At 40.7% G+C, this 27485-nt stretch overlaps 1 protein-coding gene across 4 annotated transcripts; it reads left to right on the top strand.

Annotated features, from left to right (window-relative positions):
- Positions 1-1124: 1124 nt before the first annotated feature.
- LOC118895754 (RE1-silencing transcription factor-like) lies at positions 1125-26338 on the top strand. Of its 4 annotated transcripts, XM_036853269.1 has the most exons (5): positions 1125-1289; positions 2206-2337; positions 7335-8238; positions 13222-13305; positions 20728-26338. In XM_036853269.1, exons 3-5 carry the CDS (start codon positions 7344-7346, stop codon positions 22704-22706), a joined length of 2958 nt encoding a protein of 985 aa, XP_036709164.1. In that variant the 5' UTR covers positions 1125-1289; positions 2206-2337; positions 7335-7343; the 3' UTR covers positions 22707-26338. The 4 variants fall into 4 exon arrangements, with proteins under 4 accessions (XP_036709164.1, XP_036709162.1, XP_036709165.1 ...); XM_036853267.1 differs by lacking the exon at positions 2206-2337; XM_036853270.1 differs by lacking the exons at positions 1125-1289; positions 2206-2337 and adding an exon at positions 1970-2094.
- The last annotated feature ends 1147 nt before the right edge of the window (positions 26339-27485 follow it).

The following is a 27485-nucleotide window of genomic DNA, read 5'->3' as shown; positions in this document are numbered from 1 at the left end:
GCACTTGCTGCTACTACCTCTTTTATAAAACTGCTGATAGTCCAACTTATCTAGATCTGGGTAGTCAGGACCTCGAATGCCACACTAAGGGGTTTAAGGGAGCCATTCAGTTTCTGAGGACAGCTGCTATTTAAGACATCTAAGGCATTTCTGGTACAAAAAGAAGGGAAGGGGGCATGAAACTACTCTCTCTCTCTCTCTCTCTCTCTCTAGCATATTACTATGTACCAGGTAGCATGCATGGGTTACCCCACTTTATAAACGTGGAAGCAGGTTACTCTCCAAAACTTGCTCAGGAAGCAGCCTCCACGTCCTCACCACCCTCTATACCCTCTGTAATCTGAGGGTAATTGCTAGCTACACTGAAATAGTGCTTTGAAGGCTCAGCAATGACCTTCCACGTCTAGGGACTTGTCCCCTCTGTCCTCATTCTCACAATTTTGAATCCACGACCTTCCTGAAATATTTTCTTTTCACAACTCACTAACTGCGTTTTTTTGGCTTACAGTTTAAAATTTGGAAGGCATTTTTTACGTAGAAGCTTAAAACGAAGCTTAATTAGTTAAGGGTGGCGACTTGAAGAGATTCTGAAAGGTATTTTCAAGCACTTTAGACTTGAAAGGGAGGGTGACAAAGCTTATACATTTTTCTTTTAACAGTGCTGTTCTCATGCATGCACGCCAGGGCTGGGAGTTAACTTTTCTGATGTTTATGATGGAAATCAAGAAAGGGAGGCGGGCTCGCCTCTCTTTAGACCGAAGGGTCAGAGTTGGGGGTCTGGGGAGGTTAGGGTCTGCTATCCGTGGGCGCGGCCCCAGCACCGCCGGGGCCCAGAGCAACCTCCTTCATCCAGGGGCGGGGCGCGCCAGGCGGCCACGCGCGGGGGCGGTGGAGGGGGCGTGTCCCGCGGGCGCGCGCGGGCGGTGGAGGGGGCGTGTCCCGGGAGTGGCGGCGGCGGCGGCGGCGGCGCGGGCCGGGTGCGCGGCGCAGCCTCCTGTGTTGGAATGTGCGGCTCCCGAGAGCTCACGGCGCAGGAGCAGAGCAAGCGCCGCCGAGGCCCGGGGCCCCAGGCGGCGGCGGCGGCGGCGGCGGCCGGGACGGCAGGGCGAGAGCCGGAGGCCTGAACACTCTCTGCAGCCCCTCTCCTGGGTCTTCGTGGGCCTCGACTGCCCCAGCGTCCAACTTTTCCGCCCTCTCCCTCCCCTCCCCCGAAACTCCAGCAACAAAGAAAAGTAGTCCGAGAAGGAGCGGCGACGCGGGTCGTCGCCCCTCCTCGCCCAGGAAGGCCGGTAAGCGTGGCGCGGTCTGGGAGACGGTCGGGTGGGGGCGGCGGGCCGGCCGGGCGGTCGTGGCGGCGGTGGCCGCGGGAGGGGGAGGGCGCGGAAGGACGCGGAGCGAGGCGCTGTCCAGGGCTGATTTGCAGATACTGTGGCTCCGGCGGTGGCGGCCGCGTCGGGCGGGGACTGGCGGCTGAGCGGGATCGGGTTACACCGTCGCGGTCCGGGGGCTGGGCCGGGGGCATTGGTGGGGAGCGGCGCGGCGCCGGGACCCCCTCCCCAGTTGAGGCCGGGCCGCCGCCTCCGCGCGGGCCCGGGCGTCCCTGGGAGTCTTGTCGGGAGGCCAGGAGCGGAGCTGCTTGGGGCCCTAGTTCTGAAACTTCCTCTCGTGCTCCTCCTGCTCCAGGTCTCGCCGCAGCTCCTGGCCTGCCGGCGGTCCTCCCGCCCCCTCCCTCTGCGGCCTCTCCCTTTCGCCGGAAGGCGCCGTTGAGTGCGGCCGGGAGGGTTGAGTCAGCCTGGGGCTCGGGCGGTTCTGCCAATGGGGCTGGACAGCGATTTCTGCGCTCGGGCCGCCCCGCCGCCGGGGCCCTCTGCGCGGGGCCACCTAGCCGCCGCCGTCGGCGGGGCCGGGGCGCGCGTCCCGCGGGGCGCCGTGGGGGAGTGAACCCGCAAACTTCCGGGGCGCGGGGGGCCCCCTCCGGCGCTCAGGGCCCGGCGCTCAGGGCCCGGCGCCTCGGGAGGGCGCTCGCGGCGGCTCCTCGGCCCCCTGCGGAGGGCGAGCCTGGGGCCGGCGAGCAGCCGGGACGGCGGCGACGCGGTAACTTTCCTCCCTGTTCCCGGACTGGGGCGCGCGGGCCAGGAGTGGGCAGCCTGGACTGGGGAAGACTTGGTTTGGCCCAGCGGCACCCCGAGTTTGCTCGTCTTGCAGTCTTTAGTTGGGGAGCCCAGGGAAAGGTTCAGGACGAGTGTGGCGGCAACTGGTGTGTCAGTGGTGCAGTGAGCGGGCCGAGCCGAGAGGAAGCGAGAGCTCCCAAGTTTGCAAAGAGCTGCTTTGTGTTTGGTACGTATTTTGAGAAAATGGCCGAATGCCTATTTCAGTTAGGAATGCCGCCGCCGAGGCAGGCGCTGGTGGCAGCAGCACGTAGGAATTCGCGCAGCACGTTGGGCTTTCGGACTGTGCTTGGACAGTCTTCCCGACCAACGTTAAAATCCCTTTGTGGATGGTAGTTAGGGTTTGGGAAGAATTAGAAATTACCGAGTAGTCTGGGCTGTTATGTTAAACCCTTGGACAGCGTTTGCTTTGTGTGATGGCATTTGATTCCAACTTTTGTTGGTACCTATGACTCAACCGGTTTGTGTTTATGCACTTGGGTGAGACGGATTACTTTTTGTATTTTGGGTTTAACATTTTTTTTTAGCCTTTGCCACCTATTTTGCTTTTCCTAATTTGCAGGAGAACACCTAATTTGAGAATTACACCTTTTAAATTGGAAAGTAGCGTGGTTAAGACAGTTTATAAAAAACCCCAACACGTTTTGAAGGTGATCTTGTTATGGCTCCGCCAGGCAAGTGGGCCAAGTCAAGCGCAATGCAAGAAAGTTGCTGATTTGGAGATGAGTTGTCCAGTTATTTTATTAGGGGATTTGAAAGTTTCTGTATTTTCATTTGTGTATTTTTGAATACACCAAATTTCCCTTTTCACAGGAAGAAAGGTCCATAACTTTTGTTTACTTTGAAATAGGTCATCATCAAAAAAAGAAACTAAGTGGTACTTTAATGGTACTAAGTACGTTTTCAGAGTACATTGGACCCTTGAACAACAGGAGTTTGAACTGTGTGGGTCCACTTATATGTGGATTTTTTTTTTCAAGAAATATACTGGAGGGCTTCCCTGGTGGCGCAGTGGTTGAGAGTCTGCCTGCCAATGCAGGGGACACGGGTTCGAGCCCTGGTCTGGGAAGATCCCACATGCCGCGGAGCAACTAGGCCCGTGAGCCACAATTGCTGAGCCTGCGCGTCTGGAGCCTGTGCTCCGCAACAAGAGAGGCCGCGACAGTGAGAGGCCCGCGCACCACGATGAAGAGTGGCCCCCGCTCGCCGCAACTAGAGGCAGCCCTCGCATAAAAAACAAAGACCCAACACAGCCAAAAATAAATAAATAAATAAATAAATAAATAAAAATTAAAAAGAAAAAAAGAAATATACTGGAAAGTTTCTTAGAGATTTGCAACATTTTGAAAAAATTTACAGATGATACACATAACCTAGAAATATCGAAAAAATTTAGAAAAAGGTACCTCATGAGTGCATAAAATATATGTAGATAATAGTGTATTTTATCATTTGCTACCATAAAATATATATAAATCTAATAAAAAGTTAAAATTTATCAAAAATTACACGAACACAGACCACACATGGCACCATTCTGGTCCAGAGAAATGTATACAAATGTAAAGATGCAGCAGTAACTCATAACTGCATAATATTAACTGTAGTCCATACTGTAGTACTGTAATAATTTCATAGCTGCCTCTTTTTGCTATTTTGGTGAGTGCAAGTGTTGCAGGTATTCCATTCAAAACGTCTTGTGAGTCTAATCATTTCTGGGTGAGCAGTTGGTCTCTCCAGTAAATTGTGTTTGCAGTAAAAAAAAAAAAAAAAAAAAGTCACCTCTCGCAGTTCCTGAGTGTTTTTCATCGTGTTTAGTGTGATACCAGAAACCTTGAATAACACCGTGGGACCCATATGAAGTGCTCTAGTGATGCTGGAAATGCTCCCAAGAAGTAAAGTCATGACATTAGAAGAAAAAGTTGAATTGCTTGATATGTACCATAAACTGAGTTCTGTAGTTTCTGTTACCCGCCATTTCAAGATCAATGAGTCCAGTGTAAGGATTGTTGTAAAAAAAGAAAAGGAAATTTGGAAACTGTCTCTGCATTTTTGCCAGCAGACATGAAAGACTTGCACTTTTTGCGAAATGCCTTTCTATCTCATATTGAAAATGCATCTTTTACGTGGGTATAGTATTACTATAAGAAAGGCATACCTATAGAGTCTAATATGATTAGAGAAAAAGAGAAGTTATATGACAACTTAAAGCAAAAGGAATGTGAAGTTTCTAAATCTGGAGAATTTAATGCCAGCAGAGGATAGTTTGGTAATTTTAGAAAAAAATATCAAGATACCAGAACTGGCTTTGAGTTCCCAGATGCCGTGAACACAATTATTAAAGAGAAAGGCTGTCTGCCTAAACCAGGTTTTGAACACAGAGAAATGTGCCCTACTCTGGAAAAAATTGCCAAAAAGGTCATCCATTAGTAAGAAAGAGAAGCGAGCATCAGGATTTAAGGCTGATTGAAGACTAACATGTTTTGTGCAAATTGATTTTTTGATCAGGACTTCTCTTATCTATAAAGCTGCTAAGCCCACTATACTTTTTTTTTTTTTTTTTTTGCCACGCCATACGGTTTGCGTGATCTCAGTTCCCCGACTAGGGATTGAACCTGCTCCACGGCAAAAGCCTGGAATCCTAACCACTAGGCCTCCAGGGAACTCCTGAAGCCCACTATCCTTAAAGGGAAAAAAGATAAACACCAGTTGCCATTCTTTTGGTTGTACGACAAGAAGGCCTGGGCAATGAGAACACTTTTCTGGATTGGTTCCATCAGTGCTTCGTCCCTGATCACGAAGTACCTTGCAGTAAGGGACTGCATTTTAAAGTTCTTTGGTATTGGACAATGCCCCTGGCCACCTAGAACCATGAGTTCAACATTGAAGGTGTCAAAGTGGTATACTTGTCCCCCAACACAACGTCTTTGAATGAAGCCTGTGTCGAGGTGTTGTAAGGACCTTGAAGGCTCATTACATGTGGTACTCTATGAAAGGATTGTCAATGCTATGAAAGACAACCCCGATAGAACATCATGAAAGTCTGGAAAGATCACATCATTGTGATAGAAAAAGCTGTGAAAGCCATCAAGCCTAAAACAATAAATTCTTGCTGGAGAAAACTGTGTCCAGATGTTGTGCAAGACTTCACAGGATTTACGACAGCCAATCAAGGAAGTCATGAAAGAGATTGTGGGTATGGCAAAAAGATGGGGGGGTGGCGGTGAAGGGCTTCAAGATACAGATCTTGGGAATATTCAAGAGCTAATAGACACCATACCAGAGGAATTAATGGAAGTCAATTTGGAGATAAGTGCTTCTGAGCCGGTGCCAGGTGATGAGGAAAAAGACATGGAAGAAGCAGTGCCAGAAAACAAATTGACATTAGACAGTCTGACAGCAGGGTTCCTTTTGTTGAAGACTACTTTTGACTTCTTTTATGACTTGGACCCTTGTGTGATACAGACACTAAAACTAAAGCCAGTGGTTGAAGAAGGATTAATACCCTATAGAAACATTTTTAGAGAAGTGGAAAAGCAAAAAAAGTCAGACAGAAATTAAGATGTATTTCCCTCAGGTTACACAGAGTGCCGGCCTCTTTCCACTTCCTCCACCTGTTCTGCCTCTGCACCTCTTTCTGCCTTCCCTTCCACTTCCTCTACCTCTTTCCACTCTGCCACTCCTGACTCAGCAAGACCAACCCCTCCTCTTCTCCGCCCTCCTCACCCTACTCAACTGAAGACAGAAGGATGAAGACCTTTATGATGATCCACTTCCACTTAATGAATAGTAAATAATCATGCCATTCAGTTAATAAACTTATCTGTTGGGTATGTGTGTGAGTGTCTTGTGAAAATCTAGTACTCGTATAGCAAGAGCTGGGAGACATTGTGTCATCATCGTCATTACCTAAGTATTCATTGTGTGCAAAACCTGTACAAAGGTATAAGGTGATATTTAATATGAAGTTAATAATGTATTAGTTTTTCTACTGCTGTATAACTTTGCTTTTAAATACTTACATTAAAATACAGTATGCCTCTTATAATTTGAGAAAGCGTATCAGCCTATCATCACATGTATGCAGTTTTTTAAAACAAAACAGTATTTCCAATACTATATTATGAATATGCCTTATACTGTATGCTTAAAAATTTTGTGATTCATTCATTTGCATATAGGCTAGGCTACTGTGAAGCAGTCCTATTGATTACAATAGACTACCATAAAGCAATCATATTGCTGCTGCTTCTTTATCAGTGCATTAATTGTTATACCTGTAAATAAGTATGAATTTCTTTTTCACATTATCTTTTCTCTTTTGATACCTAGTGTTAGTAATACGTATAACATCTACAGTATTTTGCATCATATAATACAATACTGATAAAGATACTGATAAGCACAATTCATCTTGTACACTATTATATAATGCACATAACATACAAAATATATGTTAACTGATTGTTAATGTTATCCATAAGGCCTCTGGTCAACAGTAGGCTATTGGTAGTCTAGTTTTTATGGAGCCCAAAGTTACATGCAGATTTTTAACTGCACTGGGGGTTGGTGCCCCTAACCCTCTTGTTCAAAGGTCAACTGTAGTTTATTCTTTTGGAGTTAGTTGAGTTCATATGAACTTCAATTCACTAACTATAGGCTTCTGCTTTTCAGGCTGTTTGTACTTAATAAATGCACAGGTAGCTTTTGGATTTTTCCCCTTTCTGATTCAGACCAGTAAACTTTTGAAGGGGGATTTGAGAGGACAGCAGTTTACTGTTCGTATACGGAATTTAAAATAAAATTTTAATTAGCACTAAAAATGAAGGTTACTTATATTTTTCCACTAGAAAAAGTAAAAGTGCTTGAGGGAAGGCAAGCCAGTGGTAGACCTAGTAGATGGATGAGTTGTGTCAAACACTTGATAGTATTTTTTGTAGGGGGTCATAGAAATTTTTTTGATGACTGCAGTAAAGAGAATTTGGAATTACAAAATATTGTAAAGGCTTATTTTCAGTAGTTAATGAGGCTGATTGAGTTTAAAGATTATATGGGAAAATGTATTTTTTTAAGTTATGAAGAATTACAGTGATGTTGTGGTTTTAGACCAGTAAAAGTTGTGTTTAAACTGGTGCTTTCGTGTTATTTGTTTTGTTTTGAATGCAGAACACCGTTATGGCCACCCAGGTAATGGGGCAGTCTTCCGGAGGAGGAGGTCTGTTCACCGGCAGTGGCACCATGGGCATGGCCTTGCCTAACGACATGTATGACTTGCCTGATCTGTCCAGAGCTGAACTGGCTGCGCCTCAGCTCATCATGTTGGCAAATGTGGCCTTAACTGGGGAAGTAAACGGCGGCTGCTGTGATTACCTGGTTGGCGAAGAAAGACAGATGGCAGAATTGATGCCTGTTGGGGATAACAACTTTTCAGATAGTGATGGAGAAGGACTGGAGGAGTCTCCTGAGGTAAAAGGCGAGCCCAGTGGGCTGGAAAACATGGAACTGGAGAGTTTGGAACTCAGTGTTGTCCAACCACGGCCTGTGTTTGAGGTGTCAGCTGCCTCAGAACCGTACAGCGCAAATAAAGATCTTCCTCGGGAAACACCTGTAGCAGAGGACAAATGCAAGAACTTGAAGACCAAGCCCTTTCGCTGTAAACCATGCCAGTATGAAGCAGAATCTGAAGAACAGTTTGTGCATCACATCCGAGTTCATAGTGCCAAGAAATTTTTTGTGGAAGAAAGTGCAGAGAAGCAAGCCAAAGCCAGGGAATGCGGCTCTTCCACGGGGGAAGAGGGAGATTTCTCCAAGGGCCCCATTCGCTGTGACCGCTGTGGCTACAATACCAATCGCTATGATCACTATACTGCTCACCTGAAACACCACACCCGAGCCGGGGACAATGAGCGAGTCTACAAGTGCATCATTTGCACGTACACCACAGTAAGCGAATATCACTGGAGGAAACACTTGAGAAACCATTTTCCAAGGAAAGTATACACATGTGGAAAATGCAACTATTTTTCAGACAGAAAAAACAATTATGTTCAGCATGTTCGAACTCATACAGGTAAGAGGACCTATCTCATTTATAAGTGTACTCTACCCCCCAAATGAAACACTTTAAAAATGTGAAAAATTTCAAACATCTCAGAAGTAAAGAGAATGCCCCGCTGCACCCATGGGTCCCCATCACCTATACTCAACAGTTATTAATATTTTGTCACATTTGGCAATTCATTTTTTTAAATAACAGCTTTATTGAGATGTACTCCACTCCCACACAATTCATCCATTGAAAGTTAGAATGCATTGGTTTTAGTGTGTTCACAGACTTGTGCAGCCAACACCACAGTCAATTTTAGGACATCTTCACCCCAAAAGGAAACCCCTCTCAGTGGTTGCTCCCCATTTCTCCCCAGCACCCCTTAATTATTCACTTTTAAATTGACTTTCATTAAGGGGTCTCATTTTTTTTTTTTTAATTAATTAATTAATTTATTTATGGCTGTGTTGGGTCTTCGTTTCTGTGCGAGGGCTTTCTTCTAGTTGTGGCAAGCCAGGGCCACTCTTCATCGCAGTGCGCGGGCCTCTCACTATCACGGCCTCTCTTGTTGCGGAGCACAGGCTCCAGACGCGCAGGCTCAGTAGTTGTGGCTCACGGGCCTAATTGCTCTGTGGCATGTGGGATCTTCCCAGACCAGGGCTCGAACCCATGTCCCCTGCATTGGCAGGCAGATTCTCAACCACTGCACCACCAGGGAAGCCCTAAGGAATTTTTAGAATTTAAAAAAAAAAGGAAAATGGAGAGAACTGGGAAAATTTCAGTTTTGTTGTATATTTCCAATTTTTTATGTATACTTTTTTTTTAAATAGGATCTCTACTTTTTGCCATTTCTTAATTTTTTTTCTTATAGTGGTTTCTTTTCACTTAATTACAGTCTAGGTGACTAATTTTAATGGCTGTATTTTATATACTTCATCATTCATTACTGAACTTTTTCTCCACATTAAAGTTGCTATTTCCACAATAAGGTTATGACTTACATAGCTAACATTGGTTGTACATATCTCATTTCATTTTAGTGTTAAACTTATTTGGTCTTAATACATTTTTTATTTAAAAAATTTTTTTATTTATGTGTTTTTTAAATTAATTAAAAAAATTTTTGGCTGCATTGGGTCTTGGTTGCTGCACATGGGCTTTCTTTAGTCGTGGTAAGCGGGGGCTACTCTTCACTGTGGTGCGCGGGCTTCTCATTGCGGTGGCTTCTCTTGTTGCGGAGCACATGCTCTAGGCGCGCGGACTTCAGTAGTTGCAGCACGCAGGCATAGTAGTTGTGGCTCGCGGGCTGTAGAGTGCAGACTCAGTATTTGTGGCGCACAGGCTTAGTTGCTCCGTGGCACGTGGGATCTTCCTGGACCAGGGATCAAACCTGTATCCCCTGCATTGGCAGCCGGATTCTTAACCACTGCACCACCAGGGAAGTCCTGGCCTTAGTACATTTTTTTTAAAAAAATATTTATTTATTTATTTATTTTATTTTTGGCTGTGTTGGGTCTTAGTTGTGGCATGTGGGATCTTTCATCGCGGTGTGTGGGCTTCTCTCTAGTTGTGGTGCAGGGGCTCCAGAGCGCGTGGGCTCTGCAGTTGTGGTACATGGGCTCATTAGTTGGTGGAGCTCAGGCTCAGTTGCCCTGTGGTATGTGGGATCTTAGTTCCCGGACCAGGGATTGAACCCACGTCCCTGCATTGGAAGGTGGATTCTTAACCACTGCACCAGGAGGGAAGTCCCTGTCTTAATACTTTTAAAAAGCTTTTTCCCCCAGTATTACCTAATTTGTGGTTTTTTAAAAGAAAAAAATTTCAAAACAATTTGTTGGTATATAAATAGAAGGATAGTATTTTGATTATGTAAATTCTGAGAGTATCAGTGGTATTAAACACATGGTTCTGAAAATTGTATTTATGGAAAAATTAATTCATCTAGTGCTGAAGAGCAGAGGAGATAAGAAGTGATCATCAGCAGGAATCGCTTGTTTCTTAGTTCTCACTTAGGTAGCCTACTTTTCAGGTTCACTTAGTGGGTGTCTTATGTTCCTGTATTGAGTGCTCAGTGTTAGGTGCTTTCTTCTACTCTCTGCTAATCTTCAGAACAATTTACTGAGGAAAACTGGGTGTTTACTGAGGGAGAACTTCAGGCTTGATAGCCTAAAGTGATGTGCCCATGGTCACATACAACTAAGATTCAAACTTCTGAGTCTCTTTTTATAGGTAATCATCACGGTAGGGGGCTGAGGATTTCCATTTGAGTCTTCAGTCAAAAGAGTTTTCATTTTGTGGTTTTGATATCTAACCAGTTCACAAATTTTACTTTAGTGCATTCATTTTTTGTTTTTTAAACGTATTTATTTATTTATATTTTGGCTGCATTGGGTCTTCGTTGCTGCGTGCGGGCTTTCTCTAGTTGCAGCGAGCGGGAGCTACTCTTTGTTGTGGTGTGTGGGCTTCTCATTGTGGTGGCTTCTCTTGTTGTGGAGCACGGGCTCTAGGCACACGGGCTTCAGTAGTTGTGGCGTGCAGGCTCAGTAGTTGTGGCTCTCGGGCTCCAGAGCGCAGGCTCAGCAGTTGTGGTGCACGGGCTTAGTTGCTCTGCTGCATGTGGGATTTTCCTGGACCAGGGCTCAAACCCGTGTCCCCTGCATTGGCAGGTGGATTCTTAACCACTGCGCCACCAGGGAAGTCCTCACAAATTCTACTTTAAAAGATGACGTTTTTGCCCATATGTGTGACTGATAAATTACTAGAGCTTCTAGAGTATTTATGCCTATTTTGGTGAGTTGCACAGGCAGAGCAATTTGTTTCATTACGAAGAATTTAAAAGTAAATTATCCTTAGTTGATCCTTCATGTTAATCTGTAAGGGTATCAAATTTTTTTTCCGTTAACTTCTTTTGGTAACAGCTTGACTGATACACAATTGATGTACCATACAATTCACTGTAGATTGGCCTGTTCTGAACATTTCATATCAATGGAATCATCTAATATGTGGCCCTCAGTGGCTACCTACTTCCACTTAGTATAATGTCTTCAAGGTTCATCCATGTCCTATGTACAGTACTTGTTTTCCTTTTACTGCCAAGTAATACTCTCTTGTATGGGTAAGCAACATTTTGTTTATCTATTCATCAGTTAATGGATTTTTGGATTATTTCCACTTTTTGGATATTATGAGTAATGCTTCTGTGACCATTCATATACAAGTTTTTGTGTAGACATATGTTTTTATTTCCCTTGGGTAAATATACACCTAGAAGTGGAATTGCTAGGCCATATGGTAATTATGTTTAATCATTTGAGAGACTGGCAAACTGTTTTCCAGAGTGGCTGCACTGTTGTACAGTCCCACAAGCACTGTATCAGGGTTCCAAATTCTCCACAACCTAACAAATAAATGTTAACATCTGTTATTTTGATTATAGCCATCTTGGTGGGTGTGAAATCTTCATCTCACTGTGGTTTTGATTTAGTTTCTCTCCTGGCTAATGATACTGTGCATCTTTTCATGTGCTTATTGGCCAATTATGTATCTTTTTTTACAAAAATACATTGAACATTTTTTAAGCTATCTTAAAATTCATCCAGGCTAAAGTAGGCATTCTGTTACCATTTATGTCTAATCTATAGTACCAGCTAATAACAGCTGAACAGTTATTAGGAACACATTTCACACTTATCACCACATTCTTTTTTTTTTTTCACTCTGTCTATTCCTTTCCTTGTCCCATGTTATTAAATACATCTATTACTGTAATGTATAATATAGAGAAAATAATAACTGGTGTTTATTGAGGGCTTTACGTGCCGGGCACGGGTTGAATGCTCTACATGTATTACCTTAAATTCTCACAATTCTAGAAAATGAAGGTAGTGTTACTGTTATAGATGAGGAGGCTTGCCTGAAGTCATACTTATTATCTTATGGCCAAAAAATAGACAAAAACAGATTGTCAAGGTGTTTTTTTCAGTATATTTTGTGGTTGGCAACCCATGTCCAAAAAACACACATTTTCTGCCTTTGAGTCTTAAATTCTTTAGTAGTAAATCACTGGTCTCTTATTGTCAGCTGGTCGCTGTCCCTGTGGCTTTATGAGTATAATTTAAAACTGTCTGAGTCTGGGACTTCCCTGGTGGCACAGTGGTTAAGAATCCACCTGTCAATATAGGGGACATGGGTATGAGCCCTGGTCCGGGAAGATCCCACATGCCACAGAGCAACTAAGCCCGTGAGCCACAACTACTGAGCCTGTGTGCTAGAGCCCGTGAGCCACAACTACTGAAGCCTGCATGCCTAGAGCCAGTGCTCCGCAACAAGAGAAGCCACTGTAATGAGAAGCCTGTGCACCACAACAAAGAGTAGCTCCTGCTCGCCGCAACTAGAGAAAGCCTGCACGCAGCAACGAAGACCCAACGCAGCCAAAAAATACATAAATTTAAAAAAGAAAAAAAAAAAATTGACCTGAGTCTTCTATAAAACTTCTATTTACCACTTGAAATTTTTAGCTTAAAACAGTAGCCTCCCCACTCAAAAATGTTATTGCTTTAAGCTAACAATTTAAAATGGTAGATTTATCATTTACAAGGATCCAAAAAATTACCCAAGCCATAGCATCAGAAAATTTGGGTACATGTTTTTTTTTAAGGATAATTCTGATTTTAAAAAGTTGCTTGATACCTGATCAAGATAATTTTTCAGTTCTTAATATTTGCTATTACACATGTAGCATTACTGTGAAAATTAAAAGGGCTGTCAGAATTCAGAAAGCCAATGATACTTTTTCTTCAGCAAAGCAGAAATAATGTAGTTATGTGTATTCTGAATTAAATCATTTACTCTTCCAATAAATGATAGAAATTGGCCATTTTGCCAGGAATAGGGAGAAAAAATTCTTGTTAAAAAATGCTTAGTATTGAATAATGTATGTATTGTTAGTGAGAATTGTATTTGCCTTATTTTATTATTTGAACATTAATCATTATATTTTTGTAGGAGAACGTCCGTATAAATGTGAGCTTTGTCCTTATTCAAGTTCTCAGAAAACTCATCTAACCAGACATATGCGTACTCATTCAGGTTGGTAAGAAATTGGAATTTTTCTATCATTTTTAGTAAACTACCATTATAAAGAAGTTCTTCTAGACCTGGAACTGGGTCATTATTTATGATTTATTTTTAATATAATTTGGATATTTATATACTTTTAATAATTTCAGTGTGTGGTTGCTGGGTTCCAGGGATTCCTACTTAGCTGCTTCCCTGAAATTTGGGTTTGTTCTCTTGAGAGTTGATAAGGTTTCTGAGGATTGATTAACAAAAGCCAAACTTTAAGGAATGATTGATAATCCAGGATCCCAATTTATTAACCTATAATAAATAAAATACAGGACTATAACAAGTGAGAGCTTTATCCACTCTAGAACTGAAATAATCATGGTCACCATCCAGAATTGGTCCCCATTATGAAGGTATATAGATGACAAAGTTAAAAAGTCAATATTAGCATAGGTGCTCTTGAATGGATAATTATTTCATTTTGGCCACACTGACCCTTGGGTGGTCCTAGAGATATTGACCTGATCCACAACTCTTCCTTCCCTTTTCTCAGTAGATATGTTACCATTTCATCTTGGATGAAATATTTCATACTGGAGGAAATACATCCAGTTTGTATTTGCCTTTGTAATATTTTTGTAGGTATCACACTGGATAGTTCCCGCATCCTGCTAACGTAGGAATTCATTTCCCATTGTGAGCACAGTGAATGTTTGTTAAAGGGAATTGACATCTTACTAAGTTTTTTCACGGACTACTCTTTTTTTTTAACATCTTTATTGGAGTATAATTGCTCTACAACAGTGTGTTAGTTTCTGCTTTATAACAAAGTGAGTCAGCCATACATATACATATATCCCCATATCTCCTCTGTCTTGTGTCTCCCTCCCACCCTCCCTATCCCACCCCTCTAGGTTATCTCAAAGCACCGAGCTGATCTCCCTGTGCTATGTGGCTGCTTCCCACTAGCTATCTGTTTTACATTCAGTAGTGTATATATGTCCATGCCACTCTCTCACTTCGTCCCAGCTTACCCTTCCCCTTCCCTGTGTCCTCAAGTCCATTCTCTACGTCTGCGTCTTTATTCCTGTCCTGCCGCTAGGTTCTTCAGAACCTTTTTTTTTTTTTTTTTTATTCTATATATATATGTTAGCATATGGTATTTGTTATTCTCTTTCTGACATTTCACTCTGTATGACAGACTCTAGGTCCATCCACCTTACTACAAATAACTCAATTTCATTTCTTTCTATGGCTGAATAATATTCCATTGTATGTATGTGCCACATCTTCTCTATCCATTCATCTGTCGATAGACACTTAGGTTGCTTCCATGTCCTGTCTGTTGTAAATAGAGCTGCAGTGAACATTGTGGCACATGACTCTTTTTGAATTATGGTTTTCTCAGGGTATATTCCCAGTAGTGGGATTGCTGGGTTGTATGGTAGTTCTATTTTTAGTTTTTTTTCCTTTAACTTTTTATTTATTTATTTTATTTATTTCTTTTTGGCTGCATTGGGTCTTTGTTGCTGCACGCGGGCTTTCTCTAGTTGTGGTGAGCGGGGGTTACTCTTCGTTGCGGTGAGCAGGCTTCTCATTGCGGTGGCTTCTCTTGTTGCGGAGCATGGGCTCTAGGCACACGGGCTTCAGTAGTTGTGGCTTGCGGGCTTTAGAGCGCAGGCTCAGTAGTTCTGGAGCACAGACTTAGTTCCTCTGCGGCATGTGAGATCTTCCCGGACCAGGACTCAAACCCATGTCCCCTGCATTGGCAGGCGGATTCTTAACCACTGCACCACCAGGGAAGCCCTATTTTTAGTTTTTTAAGGAATCTCCATACTGTTCTCCATAGTGGCTGTATCAATTTACATTCCCAGCAGCAGTGCAAGAGGGTTCCCTTTTCTCCACACCCTCTCCAGCATTTATTGTTTGTAGATTTTTTGATGATGGCCATTCTGTGAGGTGATACTTCATTGTAGTTTTGATTTGCATTTGTCTAATGATTAGTGATGTTGAGCATCCTTTCATGTGTTTGTTGGTGATCTGTGTATCTTCTTTGGAGAAATGTCTATTTAGGTCTTCTGTCCATTTTTGGTTTGGGGTGTTTGTTTTTTTAATATTGAGCTGCATGAGCTGCTTGTAAATTTTGGAGAATAATCCTTTGTCAGTTGCTTTGTTTGCAAATATTTTCTCCCATTCTGAGGGTTGTCTTTTCGTCTTGTTTATGGTTTCCTTTGCTATGTAAAAGCTTTTAAGTTTCATTAGGTCCCATTTGTTTATTTTTGTTTTTATTTCCATTTCTCTAGGAGGTGGGTCAAAAAGGATCTTGCTGTGATTTATGTCATAGGGCGTTCTGCCTATGTTTTCCTCTAAGAGTTTTATAGTGTCTGGTCTTACATTTAGGTCTTTAATCCATTTTGAGTTTATTTTTGTGTATGGTGTTAGGGAGTGTTCTAATTTCATTCTTTTACATGTAGCTGTCAGTTTTCCCAGCACCTCTTATTGAAGAGGCTGTCTTTTCTCCATTGTATATTCTTGCCTCCTTTATCAAAAATAAGGTGACCATATGTGCTTGGGTTTATCTCTGGGCTTTCTATCCTGTTCCATTGATCTATATTTCTGTTTTTGTGCCAGTACCATACTATCTTGATTACTGTAGCTTTGTAGTATAGTCTGAAGTCAGGAAGCCTGATTCCTCCAGCTCCGTTTTTCTTTCTCAAGATTGCTTTGGCTATTCAGGGTCTTTTGTGTTTCCATACAAATTGTGAGATTTTTGTTCTAGTTCTGTGAAAAATGCCATTGGTAGTTTGATAGGGATTGCATTGAATCTGTAGATTGCTTTGGGTAGTAGAGTCATTTTCACAATGCTGATTCTTCCAATCCAAGAACATTATATATCTCTCCATCTGTTTGTATCCTCTTTAATTTCTTTCATCAGTGTCTTATAGTTTTCTGCATACAGGTCTTTTGTCTCCTTAGGTAGGTTTATTCCTAGGTATTATATTTTTTTTGTTGCAGTGGTAAATGGGAGTGTTTCCTTCATTTCTCTTTCAGATTTTTCATCATTAGTGTATAGGAATGCAAGAGATTTCTGTGCATTAATTTTGTATCCTGCTACTTTACCAAATTCATTGATTAGCTCTAGTAGTTTTCTGGTAGCATCTTTAGGATTCTCTATGTATAGTATCATGTCATCTGCAAACATTGACAGCTTTACTTCTTCTTTTCCAATTTGGATTCCTTTTATTTCTTTTTCTTCTCTGATTGCTGTGGCTAAAACTTCTAAAACTGTTGAATAATACTGGTGAGAGTGTAGAACCTTGTCTTGTTCCTGATGTTAGAGGAAATGGTTTTATTTTTTCACCATTGAGAATGATGTTGGCTGGGGGTTTGTCATATATAGCCTTTATTATGTTGAGGTAAGTTCCCTCTGTGCCTACTTGCTGGAGGGTTTTTATCATAAATTGGTGTTGAATTTTGTTGAAAGCTTTTTCTGCATCTATTGAGATGATCATATGGTTTTTCTCCTTCAGTTTGTTAATATGGTGTATCACATTGATTGATTTGGGTATATTGAAGAATCCTTGCATTCCTGGGATAAACCCCACTTGATCATGGTGTATGATCCTTTTAACATGCTGTTGGATTCTGTTTGCTAGTATTTTGTTGAGGATTTTTGTAACTCTGTTCATCAGTGATATTGGCCTGTAGTTTTCTTTCTTTGTGACATCTTTGTCTGGTTTTGGTATCAGGGTGATGGTGGCCTCGTAGAATGAGTTTGGTAGTGTTCCTCCCTCTGCTGTATTTTGGAAGGGTTTGAGAAGGATAGGTGTTAGCTCTTCTCTAAATGTTTGACAGAATTTGCCTGTGAAGCCATCTGGTCCTGGGCTTTTGTTTGTTGGAAGATTTTTAATCTCAGTCTCAATTTCAGTGCTTGTGATTGGTCTGTTTATATTTTTTATTTCTTCCTGGTTCAGTCTCGGAAGGTTGTGCTTTTCTAAGAATTTGTCCATTTCTTCCAGGTGGTCCATTTTATTGGCATATAGTTGCTTGTAGTCATCTCTCATGATCCTTTGTATTTCTGCAGTGTCAGTTGTTACTTCTCCTTTTTCATTTCTAATTCTTTTGATTTGATTCTTTTCCCTTTTTTATTTATTTTTATTTATTTATTTATTTAAATTATTTATTTATTTATTTATTTATTTATGGCTGTGTTGGGTCTTCGTTTCTGTGCGAGGGCTTTCTCCAGTTGCGGCAAGTGGGGGCCACTCTTCATCGCGGTGCGCGGGCCTCTCACTATCGTGGCCTCTCTTGTTACGGAGCACAAGCTCCAGACGCGCAGGCTCAGCAATTGTGGCTCACGGGCCTAGTTGCTCCGTGGCATGTGGGATCCTCCCAGACCAGGGCTCGAACCCGTGTCCCCTGCATTGGCAGGCAGACTCTCAACCACTGCGCCACCAGGGAAGCCTGATTCTTTTCCCTTTTTTTCTTGATGAGTCTGGCTAATGGTTTATCAGTTTTGTTTATCTTCTCAGGATAACTCTTTTTAGAATGAAAAAAATACTTTCTTCAGCAAAAATTATTTTCCTCTCACCGAATACTTGATGGTTACTATGGAGGCACTTTTTTTTTTTGGCTGCGCAGCTTTCAGGATCTTAGTTCCCCAACCAGGGATTGAACATGTACCCCCTGCAGTGGAAGCGCAGAGTCCTAACTGCTGGACCAGCAGGGAATTCCGTGGAGGCACTATTTAATAGCTGTGTCATTTGACACATTTTATGGTTTGAGAGTCTTTTTATGAATTTTAGATTTTTTTTTTTTTTGGCCACGCCAGGCAGCATGTAAGATCTTAGTTCCCCCGACCAGTGATCGAACCCGTGCCCCTTGCACTGGGAGCTCAGAGTCTTACCACTGGACTGCCAGGGAAGTCCCTAGAATAATTTTTTAATAATTTTTATTAAGGTTTAATTTACACATACGAAAATGCACGCATCTTAGGTATATGGGGCAGTGACTTTATGTATGTTTTCTCTTGTTTGACTACCATCTAGGTGGAGACATGAAATGTTTTACCACCTTCAGAAAAGTTCCCTCCTTACCCTTTCTAGTCAGTACTCCCATAGTCCCCCCTCAACTGATACTCTGACTTATGTTAAAAAATGTAACATCTTTCTGTAAAATATTTTTGAGATTGATTTCATGCTGCATTTTCAGAACTCCATATTTATTGCTGAGTAGTATGCCCCTGTTACTCACTAATTAAAATTTCCCTTGTTACTCTTTCTGGGCTCTTCTTGATAAGAATGTGTAAAGCTTATAAAACTCCCTTTTTGAATTTGCCTTACATCTATAAATTAATTTGGGAAGAATTAAACAGACATCTGACATTTATAAAGATGAAAAGCAGGTAAATTTTACTAGAACTGGAAAAGGGAATTAAAACTGTTGGTACAGGGCAAAAGAATTTTCATTCAGCTAGGTATTAATAAGCTAAACTTGATGAATTGATTTTCCAATACAAGAAAGATTTGATGGCAATAAAGCAAAAATGGGGGTGGGGTGAATGAATCAAATAAATCATGTCACAGTTTTATTCAGAGTCCTAGGAACTCACATTCTCTGACCGTTTCACAGGTGGAGGCTTGCATCTTGTTTGATGCTGGCTGTGAAAATACTCTCATTCATTAGGGCTTATAAAATGATGACATTTTCTTTATAATTCTTTTAAGAGCACAAATATTTTCCTGAGGAGATCAACTCCATTTATCAGCTGTTTGTTTACTCAAAAGTAGGGTTTATGTACTAAGACAGGATAAGCACATGAAGTCTTCCCTTTTGTTTACCTATTCTAAAACTTACCAGTTCATTCCAAAAGTGATGACTTACAGGTAATGTGTATTGACTGCTTGGCTATCTGTGCTTTGCTAAGAGCTCTATGTGGATTAGATTATTTGTAGCTCACAACACTTAAGAATACTTTACAGATGAGGAAATTGAGCCTTAGAGAGTTTTCAGTACCTTGCTCAAGACTTCACAGTAAGTTGCAGAGCCCATATTTGATCTCCCCACGTATTTTTACTGTAGAACAAGTTCTTAACCGTTATGTCACATATCTTTTTCTCATTCTGTATCTATATATGTTAAATAAACGTTTGTCTCCATTAAAGTCATTCAATGGAGAGGACAAGATAGGGCGAAGTACAGAGTAATTTAGCATGTTGTTAGAAGCCTCTATTTATGAATCTGTTAGTGGGCTAATGTGGGGAAGAGTTGTCCAGTTAGCTGCGTTTACAATCTGACATACGTGGATAAGTTTTTGTTTTTGTGATCGAGTATTCTATCATCGGACATTTTTTAATCATGTAAAGCTTACCATCTACATGGTTTTACTTCATGTCTGAGTAGTTTTGCTTTATGAAAAAATTAAATAAGATTTGATGTAAATTTGAGAATGTTTGAGAGATGAATTTTCATAAATGTCAATTTCCATTTTTCTGCTATGCATTCCATTGGACCAGTGGGGTATGGATACCATTTGGTAATATTTGCTAGAGTGTGATCTAGATGGGTATGTATTCAGGAAGAATGAGTTAATCTTAATGCCTTTAATTTGGGGGTTGGGGGTGGGCTTCTGGTCTTGTATGTACCTGTGATTATTACTTTCTTTGCTAGTTTTATATACCATATATATTTGTATGCCCCTTTTCATTTACCTAGTTTCTTTGCCCATTCTTTAGAAGAAGGTGGGAGAAAATCAAGAAAAGATTTCTGACTTGTTATATTTTTGCTGTAGACTAGAAACTCCAGCAGTGAAAAAGTTTGCTAAGAGAAACTTGACTCGGCTGTTGCCACGATGCACAAAAGGGTTAAATTTAAAGAAAAATCCTTTTGCTCCCTGAAGCCAAAGCATTCTTTTAAGACTTTCACACGGAAGGTCTGGGAGTGTAGCCTAGAGTGTATAATATTTCTTTTGAAGCCTCAAGGTTTATCTGAAATGTATGGGATTTTTATGTTCTACTCCATTATATATTTGTTTTAACTAAACATAAAAACTTTAAAATTATCTTATCTCCTTGAGTGCCCTTGCCCCAAAATTAACATCAAGAGCCCAAGTCACTTTTCCAGTAATTGTGTATTTCTTGATGAATCTGTGTCCTTTATTAGTGCTTGAGAGCCCTAGCTTGATGAACTTTTTAGAAGATGGTGATTAACTGAGATAATTATTCTCCCATTTGCTATGAGAATCAGTGTCAAGGGATAGAGGAAGGATATACAAATAAATATGGTAAATGTAATTTGCATGATAAAGTCTTCAAGAAATAGTTTTGGTGGTTTTTTGTTTGTTTGTTTTTTTACATATATCCAGTTCCTTATAAGTATGCTTGAGTAAATCTTGAATTCATTTCTTAATGTATGCCTTCTGCAACATCTCTTGTTTACCTTCAGGTGAGAAGCCATTTAAGTGTGACCAGTGCAGTTATGTGGCCTCTAATCAACATGAAGTAACCCGTCATGCAAGACAGGTTCACAATGGGCCTAAACCTCTTAACTGCCCACACTGTGACTACAAAACAGCAGATAGAAGTAACTTCAAAAAACACGTGGAGCTACATGTTAATCCACGGCAGTTCAACTGCCCTGTATGCGACTATGCAGCTTCCAAGAAGTGTAATCTGCAGTATCATTTCAAATCTAAGCATCCTACTTGTCCTAATAAGACCATGGATGTCTCAAAAGTGAAACTAAAGAAAACCAAAAAGCGAGAGGCTGACTTGCCTGATAACAAAATCACCAATGAGAAAACAGAAACAGAGCAGACAAAAATGAAGGGGGATGTGACTGGGAAGAAAAACGAGAGGTCTGTCAAAGTGGAGAAAAAAGATAATGTTTCAAAAGAGAAAAAGCCTTGTAGTAATGCCTCAAGCCAAGTGACTACCAGAACTCGCAAATCGGCAATGGAAGCTAAAGAAATGGATGTGCACCCAGGAAATAATTCAGAAAAAAGCTGTAAAAGCAAGAAAAGCAAAAGGAAGACAGAAGCTGAAGCCCGTTCCTTACAAGAACCTGTTAATGATGAGGAACCTGTGACAAAAAAGAAAAAGAAGGCAGAAAGCAAATCCAGAAATAGTCAGGAAGTGCCAAGGGGTGACAGCAAAGTAGAGGAGAATAAAAAGCAAAGTATTTGCATGAAAAACAGTGCAAAGAAGAAAACTCTGAGAAGTAAACCATGTAAAAAAAGCAGCAAGCCTGCTCAGCGGAGGCCTGCTCAGATAGAGCCTCCTCCTCCCGTGGAGTCCGCTGAGGTGGGACCTGTTCAGACGGAGCCGCCTCCCGCTGCCCCCCCATCTCCTCCTCCTTCTCCTCCTCCTCCTCCTCCTCTCCCCACCGTGGGGCACGCTGAGGTCGAGGTTGCTCAGACAGGGCCGCCTCCTCCTCCTCCTCCTCCTCCTCCCCCATCCCCTCCTCCTCCTCCTCCTCTCCCCGCCGTGGGGCACGCTGAGGTCGAGGTTGTTCAGAAGGGGCCTGTTCATGCGGAGCCTCCTCCCCCCATGGAGCCAATGCCCAAAAGGTCTCCTCAGAAAGATAATGGGAAGGAAGAGCCCAACATGCAGAGTGAAATGGCGCAGAAGGAGCAAGTCCTTATTGAAGTTGGCTTAGTGCCTGTTAAAGACAGGCAGCTTCTAAAGGAAAGTGCCGGTGCACAGGATCTCTTACCACCATCACCACCTCTGCCAAAGGAAAACCTAAAAGAGGAAGAGTCAGAAGACCAAAAGTTAGTCCCTGCAGGCGAAGGACATAAAGAAGCTCCTCTTCAAAAAGTGGAAGCAGAAGAGGCAGATCAGAGTCTAGCTGGTCTTGCTGCTGTTACCAAGGCATCTGCCAATATTTCATCCTCTGAACAAAACTTGAATACGCCAGAGGGTGAAACTTTAGATGGTAAACATCAGGCTGACACTATGCTTTGTGAAATGAAGAGGGACACTGATGAGAAGAAAACAGAGAATCCCCCCGGCAGAGACTCGGCAGTTGAAGAACCAACTTCACCACCACTTCTTCCTCTACCGCTAGAAAAATGTGAAGCAGTGTCCACAGCTACTGTGGCATCACCTCCTGTCACTGTGGCAGTAAATGAGTCTCAGGAAATGGATGAAGACGAAGGCATCCACAGTCATGATGGAAGTGACCTAAGTGACAACATGTCAGAGGATAGTGATGATTCTGGATTGAATGGGGCTCGGCCAGTTCCACAAGAGACTAGTAGAAAAAATGGAAAGGAAGCCTTGGCAGTCAAAGTGGCCGAGGGAGATTTTGTTTGTATCTTCTGTGATCGTTCTTTTAGAAAGGAAAAAGATTACAGCAAACACCTCAATCGCCATTTGGTTAATGTATACTTCCTTGAAGAGGCAGCTCAAGGGCAGGAGTAATTAAACTTTGGGCAAGGCTTCAGTTCTTAGTTTGTAAGGTCTCTGACATTTTGTATTCATTTGTAGTAGTAGACAAACTTTTGTTTTTAAAATTGCTTTAATTAGTATCCAATCTTGATTTTTAAGTGGCATTCTTTTCCTTAGGAATCCATGTACCTATTGATGTACACATTTTAGCAAATCCAAGGGAGTTAGTGTAATAAACCAGCAGACATCTAAATCTATTAGCTTTTGCTTTTAATTGAACCCAGAAGGCCAAGGTGGTATTAGAGCATTCTATCGATTTGTTCAGCTATAACTTGTGAGTTTTTTCCTCATGTCTATCTTCCTGTTTCACTTTAGTTTATTCTTATTTCCTTGTTTAGCTCTGTAAAAATTAGCATACTTAAATAGCAAATTACTTGAAGAATTTGCCTGCTTTATATAAAGTTAGCACTTTAAAATTGTTTAGAGATGAGAAGAGACATTTAAATTGAAGAGAAATTCTCCCAACAATGGACGTTATATCAGTCCAAGTATTTACTTCCTGAGTTTTGATCAGTATATGTGTTTTGTGTATGTCAATCGTCATAAAAAGTGATTTTGGTGGGTTGTTTTTTTTTTTTCGGTGCTTTAATGCCTTAAGATGTTGCACATTGTTGTTTTTAACCTATGCAGTTAAATTTTTTCTAGAAATAGCATTTGTGTTGTAACACTTTATATCTATATATGCATGTTTATTTTGACCTCTTTGGAGGGATGCTTAAGTCTTGTTTGCAAAAGAGCAGTTTTCTTTTCCCCTGCTGCAATTGTCTTTTTTGCAGAATATTAGTCTGTTCAAATTTGTGAGCAAATGAAAGATGCAGGTTCAGTCCATTGATTTTGATTTTAACATCTTATATCTATGCCAGAATCTGTATTTCATATAAGTTATTTATTTTAAATTGATGTGGTGAATCACAGCTCTCAGTTTGAACTTTACAATAAATAAACCACTAGGCTCTATACTGAATGGATTTTTATCTCAAGTACCAACCGTAAGTAAACTTTTGGTCTGTTTTAGTAGATTTACTTCCTAAATGTACGGTGTTAAATCGTATCTTAGAGGAAAACCTCTTCTCATAGATGGTTGGTGTTTATATGGCTACTCCGCTGAATAAAGAACTGTAATTTTTATTTGGAAGCTGCCAATCTGGAATTAGGCATAATTACTCCTTCAAGTTATACAGGATATCAGTTTGTGAGATTCCAAAGCCATAGCGATTATACGGAAAACCTAGGATGAGAAAAGTAGTATGAGTGCTGGTAGACCAGCTGCTACTTCCTGTGAATACAGTGAAAAGGGCTGGTGAAAGTTAAGTTCAGTCCAGATTAAAAAATCATACTTTCTCAGGGATGTCCTGGCTTTCCCGGGACAGCCTTTTTCTACAGGTGAGGCCTCAAATGAATAGAAGCTATTCTGGTGTTCCTACAGGACTGCTTTGTATGGAAAAGGGTATGTACCCCATATTTGTTAGTAGGTTCTTTGGCCAGTCACCAAAGAATATGAAAGACTCTAACATAGGTTTTTTTCCTTGCTGATAAGTTATTCATTACAGTAAAATAAAATATGATCCCAGTAGGGAACTTTGATTCTGATCCTCGCATGTTCTATTCTGAAGTAACCACTTTATATTTCATTTATTTTCTTTTGTCTGGTGATCTCTGAGGCAGGTTTCAGAGTTTGGCAATGCAACATGTGAAAGATTAGGAAAAGTATTAAAGTGTGGGTAGAAAACTTATTAACCTGAGAGTGAAATTTAAGGTAAAAGACATTTGAACCTTGGAATTGGCTGGGAGGCCAAAGATTTAAAGAAGCAGAAGATTTTCTCAAGACATGAGTAAGTTGTTTGTTACTGGTGTGTGTTTTGTGTGCATGATGAGGATTTGTAAATGATGTTGAATTCTAGGTGAATTCTCAGCTCTGACAATCATTGTCAAACAGATCAATCTGCAAATATTTATGTTTTAAAACTTAAATTATAAAGCTAGTTAAACCTTTCTTACAACTAGATTTAATATTCATGGATACATTTTATGTTAAAAAGTTACCTTTTACAGTACATATGAAAATATTCATGTTAAGTTCAAATTGGAGATTGGGAATCAGTTTGGGCAAGAGGTTTTGTGGATTCTTTGACACTTCAAAAGAAAAAAATATGACTTCTGGGGAATTGGACTAATTTTCTTATTTAGATTTAAAACTAGAATTCCAAAAACAAAAATGTGAATGAAATTAAAACCCCTTATTATTAAAGTGATCTGTGAAAACATTGTTACTGGAAATTGAATGAACTTGAGGCCTTTCCTCCAGAAAACAAGGACTTGATTGTCAGGCCTATATTAGGTTCTGAACCTTAATGCCATGTATTTGTTCTTATTAAAAATTGTTTCATTGAAAAGTATATTAGTAATATGAACTTCTGGTCTAGTTGGGAGTTCTTCCATTTGAAAAATGTGCTATTTGCATGAGACTGAATCTTTTTGTTTTCTCAGTTTCCCCTCCACTGGATAGGATTGAAGCTAGACTTTTCCCTTTTTATAACAGAATAAAAAGTGAACATCTTGTTTATAAATTGATGTTTAGTATTAGAGTGAAAGTTGAAATACTTAGAATACATTATAAGCCTAATCCTAGGTAGCCTTGTAAAAATAGATCTCTTTTAACTATCTTCTGCACCTATATTCACATTGCTTTTCAAGATATTTTAAGTTATATTTTTTTCCTCTTTTCAGAGCTGCTTCTTTGGGGCTCTTTTTTTTTCGATTGAGGTGTAATTCACAAAGGGCTACATTTTTTTGATAAGACTTCTTATAACTATTGCTAGATGTTTTGCTCTAGTCTTCCAGGAAGGGCCATTTTATTTTTTAGAGTCACTTATAAAGTCGTGTGGTCCTTAACTTTGGGGACTCTTGCATCTGAGTGCTAATTCAGATTTAAGCCTAAGTAACCTCATTGCCTCTCACCCCATGAATGTTGACAATGGATGAAATACTTTGCTGTAGTTCTGGACTAAAATGCTGGGGAAGAAACTTAATTTTCTTTTTTGCACAAATCAGGAAAACAGCTACTGTGCAGAGTTTCCTTTTGACCTCAGCAGATGAACTGGACTGATAGTGTTAATTCAGATTTAAGAAATTATCTGAATCTCGGTTTGAGTTGATTCAGGATCTACATGCAATATTAACTAGATGGGATACCTTTTATATTTTCACATGTATACATAGGCTCTCCTCACCCTCATCAACATCCATTAGTTATTGAACTTTGTGAACTGGCATTGAAACATTACAACAATGTTTTGTTGCACCAGTTTTGTAAAGTTTTACAGTGCAATACCTGTTACTTTTCAGAGACAAACCAAAGGTTAATTTCTCAAGGATCTTGCTGTTTGCTTTAGCAGCATTTGATGGAGTATCTTTTTTATATATATATACATTTGTAATAGATGAAAAATAAACCAGATTGCAAATCCTTGTTTTTTTTTTTTTTTTTTGGAAGCAAACCATGTACCAGGTTTTTGGTCCAAATTGTGTAGGATAAGTTAAATTGCATTCTATTAACCCATATGAGTGTATTTCTGTATGCATAGTTAATGTTGAAATAAAGTTTTAAAAAGCATTTTATGCCTTTGTTTATTTTTGGTACATCAAATGTCAAGGAAGCCAAATTTATTTGGCCAGAACTGCAAGTGTATTAATAATTCTCAAAATATTTTCCCCCTGATAACCTAGGTAAGGAGAAAGGTTGTGGAAGTCTTTATTTGGGGTAAACAATCCAGTGGGCAGTAGTCCAAATCCTCTCTTCCTATAATCTGCATTCTGGGAATGTGGATGTGGAGGTAGGGGAGAAACAACCTGAAGACAATTTTATAGGAAGTTTTATGTGGTAATTTTTTCCAAACCACAGGTCCCCTTAACAGTTATAATATACATGTCCATTCTCAGTAGCAGGCCTGGTATCAGTAAATTTTCACGCATAATTGGAAAAAGATGCATTGAAGGGAAAGTAAGATTAAGTTACATTGAATGGTCACTGAATGCTAGGGCAGTATTTTAAGGATTTTACTCTACCAATGGAAGTCTGAGATGAAAATGAAATCCAAGGGAAATTGATAAGCCATATTGTAGTAAGGTTTTGCTTCCTTTGTTAATGGAAATAAACAGTTGTGCTAAGGCTTAGATATTTGTGGACTTGAGAGAAAAGGGAGAGTGAGTTGGAGAAACATCAGAACAACTGGATTGCATTCTGTCCTGATGCAGCAAGTGACCTAGAAGATCGTGAGTCAGGAAAGAATGCATATTTCTTGTTTAATTGATGAGTGATTCACCCTCTTTCCCCTCCTGCAAAACTCTTTTATCAGCAAAAAGCAAAATGAATTTCCAAGCATTTATTTTATCGGCATGGTGGAATCGATAACAAGAAGTATGAAAATTTCTGCCTGACTAAGGATATATGGGGAATTTATCACGAATATATGTTATTGATGTGTGACTTGGTTTGTTACCTTCAAGTTACAAGTGTGTTTGGTTACAAGTGTGTTTCTCCAGTCCTTTGCTACTCCTTTCTCAGTCATCCATTTTACGTTTACCCTTTGGCCATGCTTGTAGTCTGCTCATAGTCTCACTAAGGGCTTGACCCTAGTTTGTAGGCAGAGTTAACGGTACAGTAGTATGAGCTCCCCTCCAAGAGTACTTCAGAGGTCTCATCCTCAGCTCCATAAGGGCAGGTTGGTGAAGATGCTAAGGATAATGTACTGA

The sequence above is a fragment of the Balaenoptera musculus genome, chromosome 5 (genome assembly GCF_009873245.2).
Source record: "Balaenoptera musculus isolate JJ_BM4_2016_0621 chromosome 5, mBalMus1.pri.v3, whole genome shotgun sequence".
Lineage (NCBI taxonomy): Eukaryota > Metazoa > Chordata > Mammalia > Artiodactyla > Balaenopteridae > Balaenoptera > Balaenoptera musculus.
The sequence above is the reverse complement of the archived record's forward strand: the minus strand, read 5'-3'. Positions and strand labels throughout refer to the sequence as shown.

What these genes read in the sequence shown, in the direction of transcription:
- LOC118895754 (XM_036853267.1), top strand. Translation starts at nt 7,344, where the DNA reads ATGGCCACCCAGGTAATGGGGCAGTCTTCCGGAGGAGGAGGTCTGTTC. An exon ending in GCATGTTCGAACTCATACAG is followed by an intron (nt 8,239 to 13,221) that starts GTAAGAGGACCT and finishes ATATTTTTGTAG; the next exon opens with GAGAACGTCCGTATAAATGT. An exon ending in ACATATGCGTACTCATTCAG is followed by an intron (nt 13,306 to 20,727) that starts GTTGGTAAGAAA and finishes GTTTACCTTCAG; the next exon opens with GTGAGAAGCCATTTAAGTGT.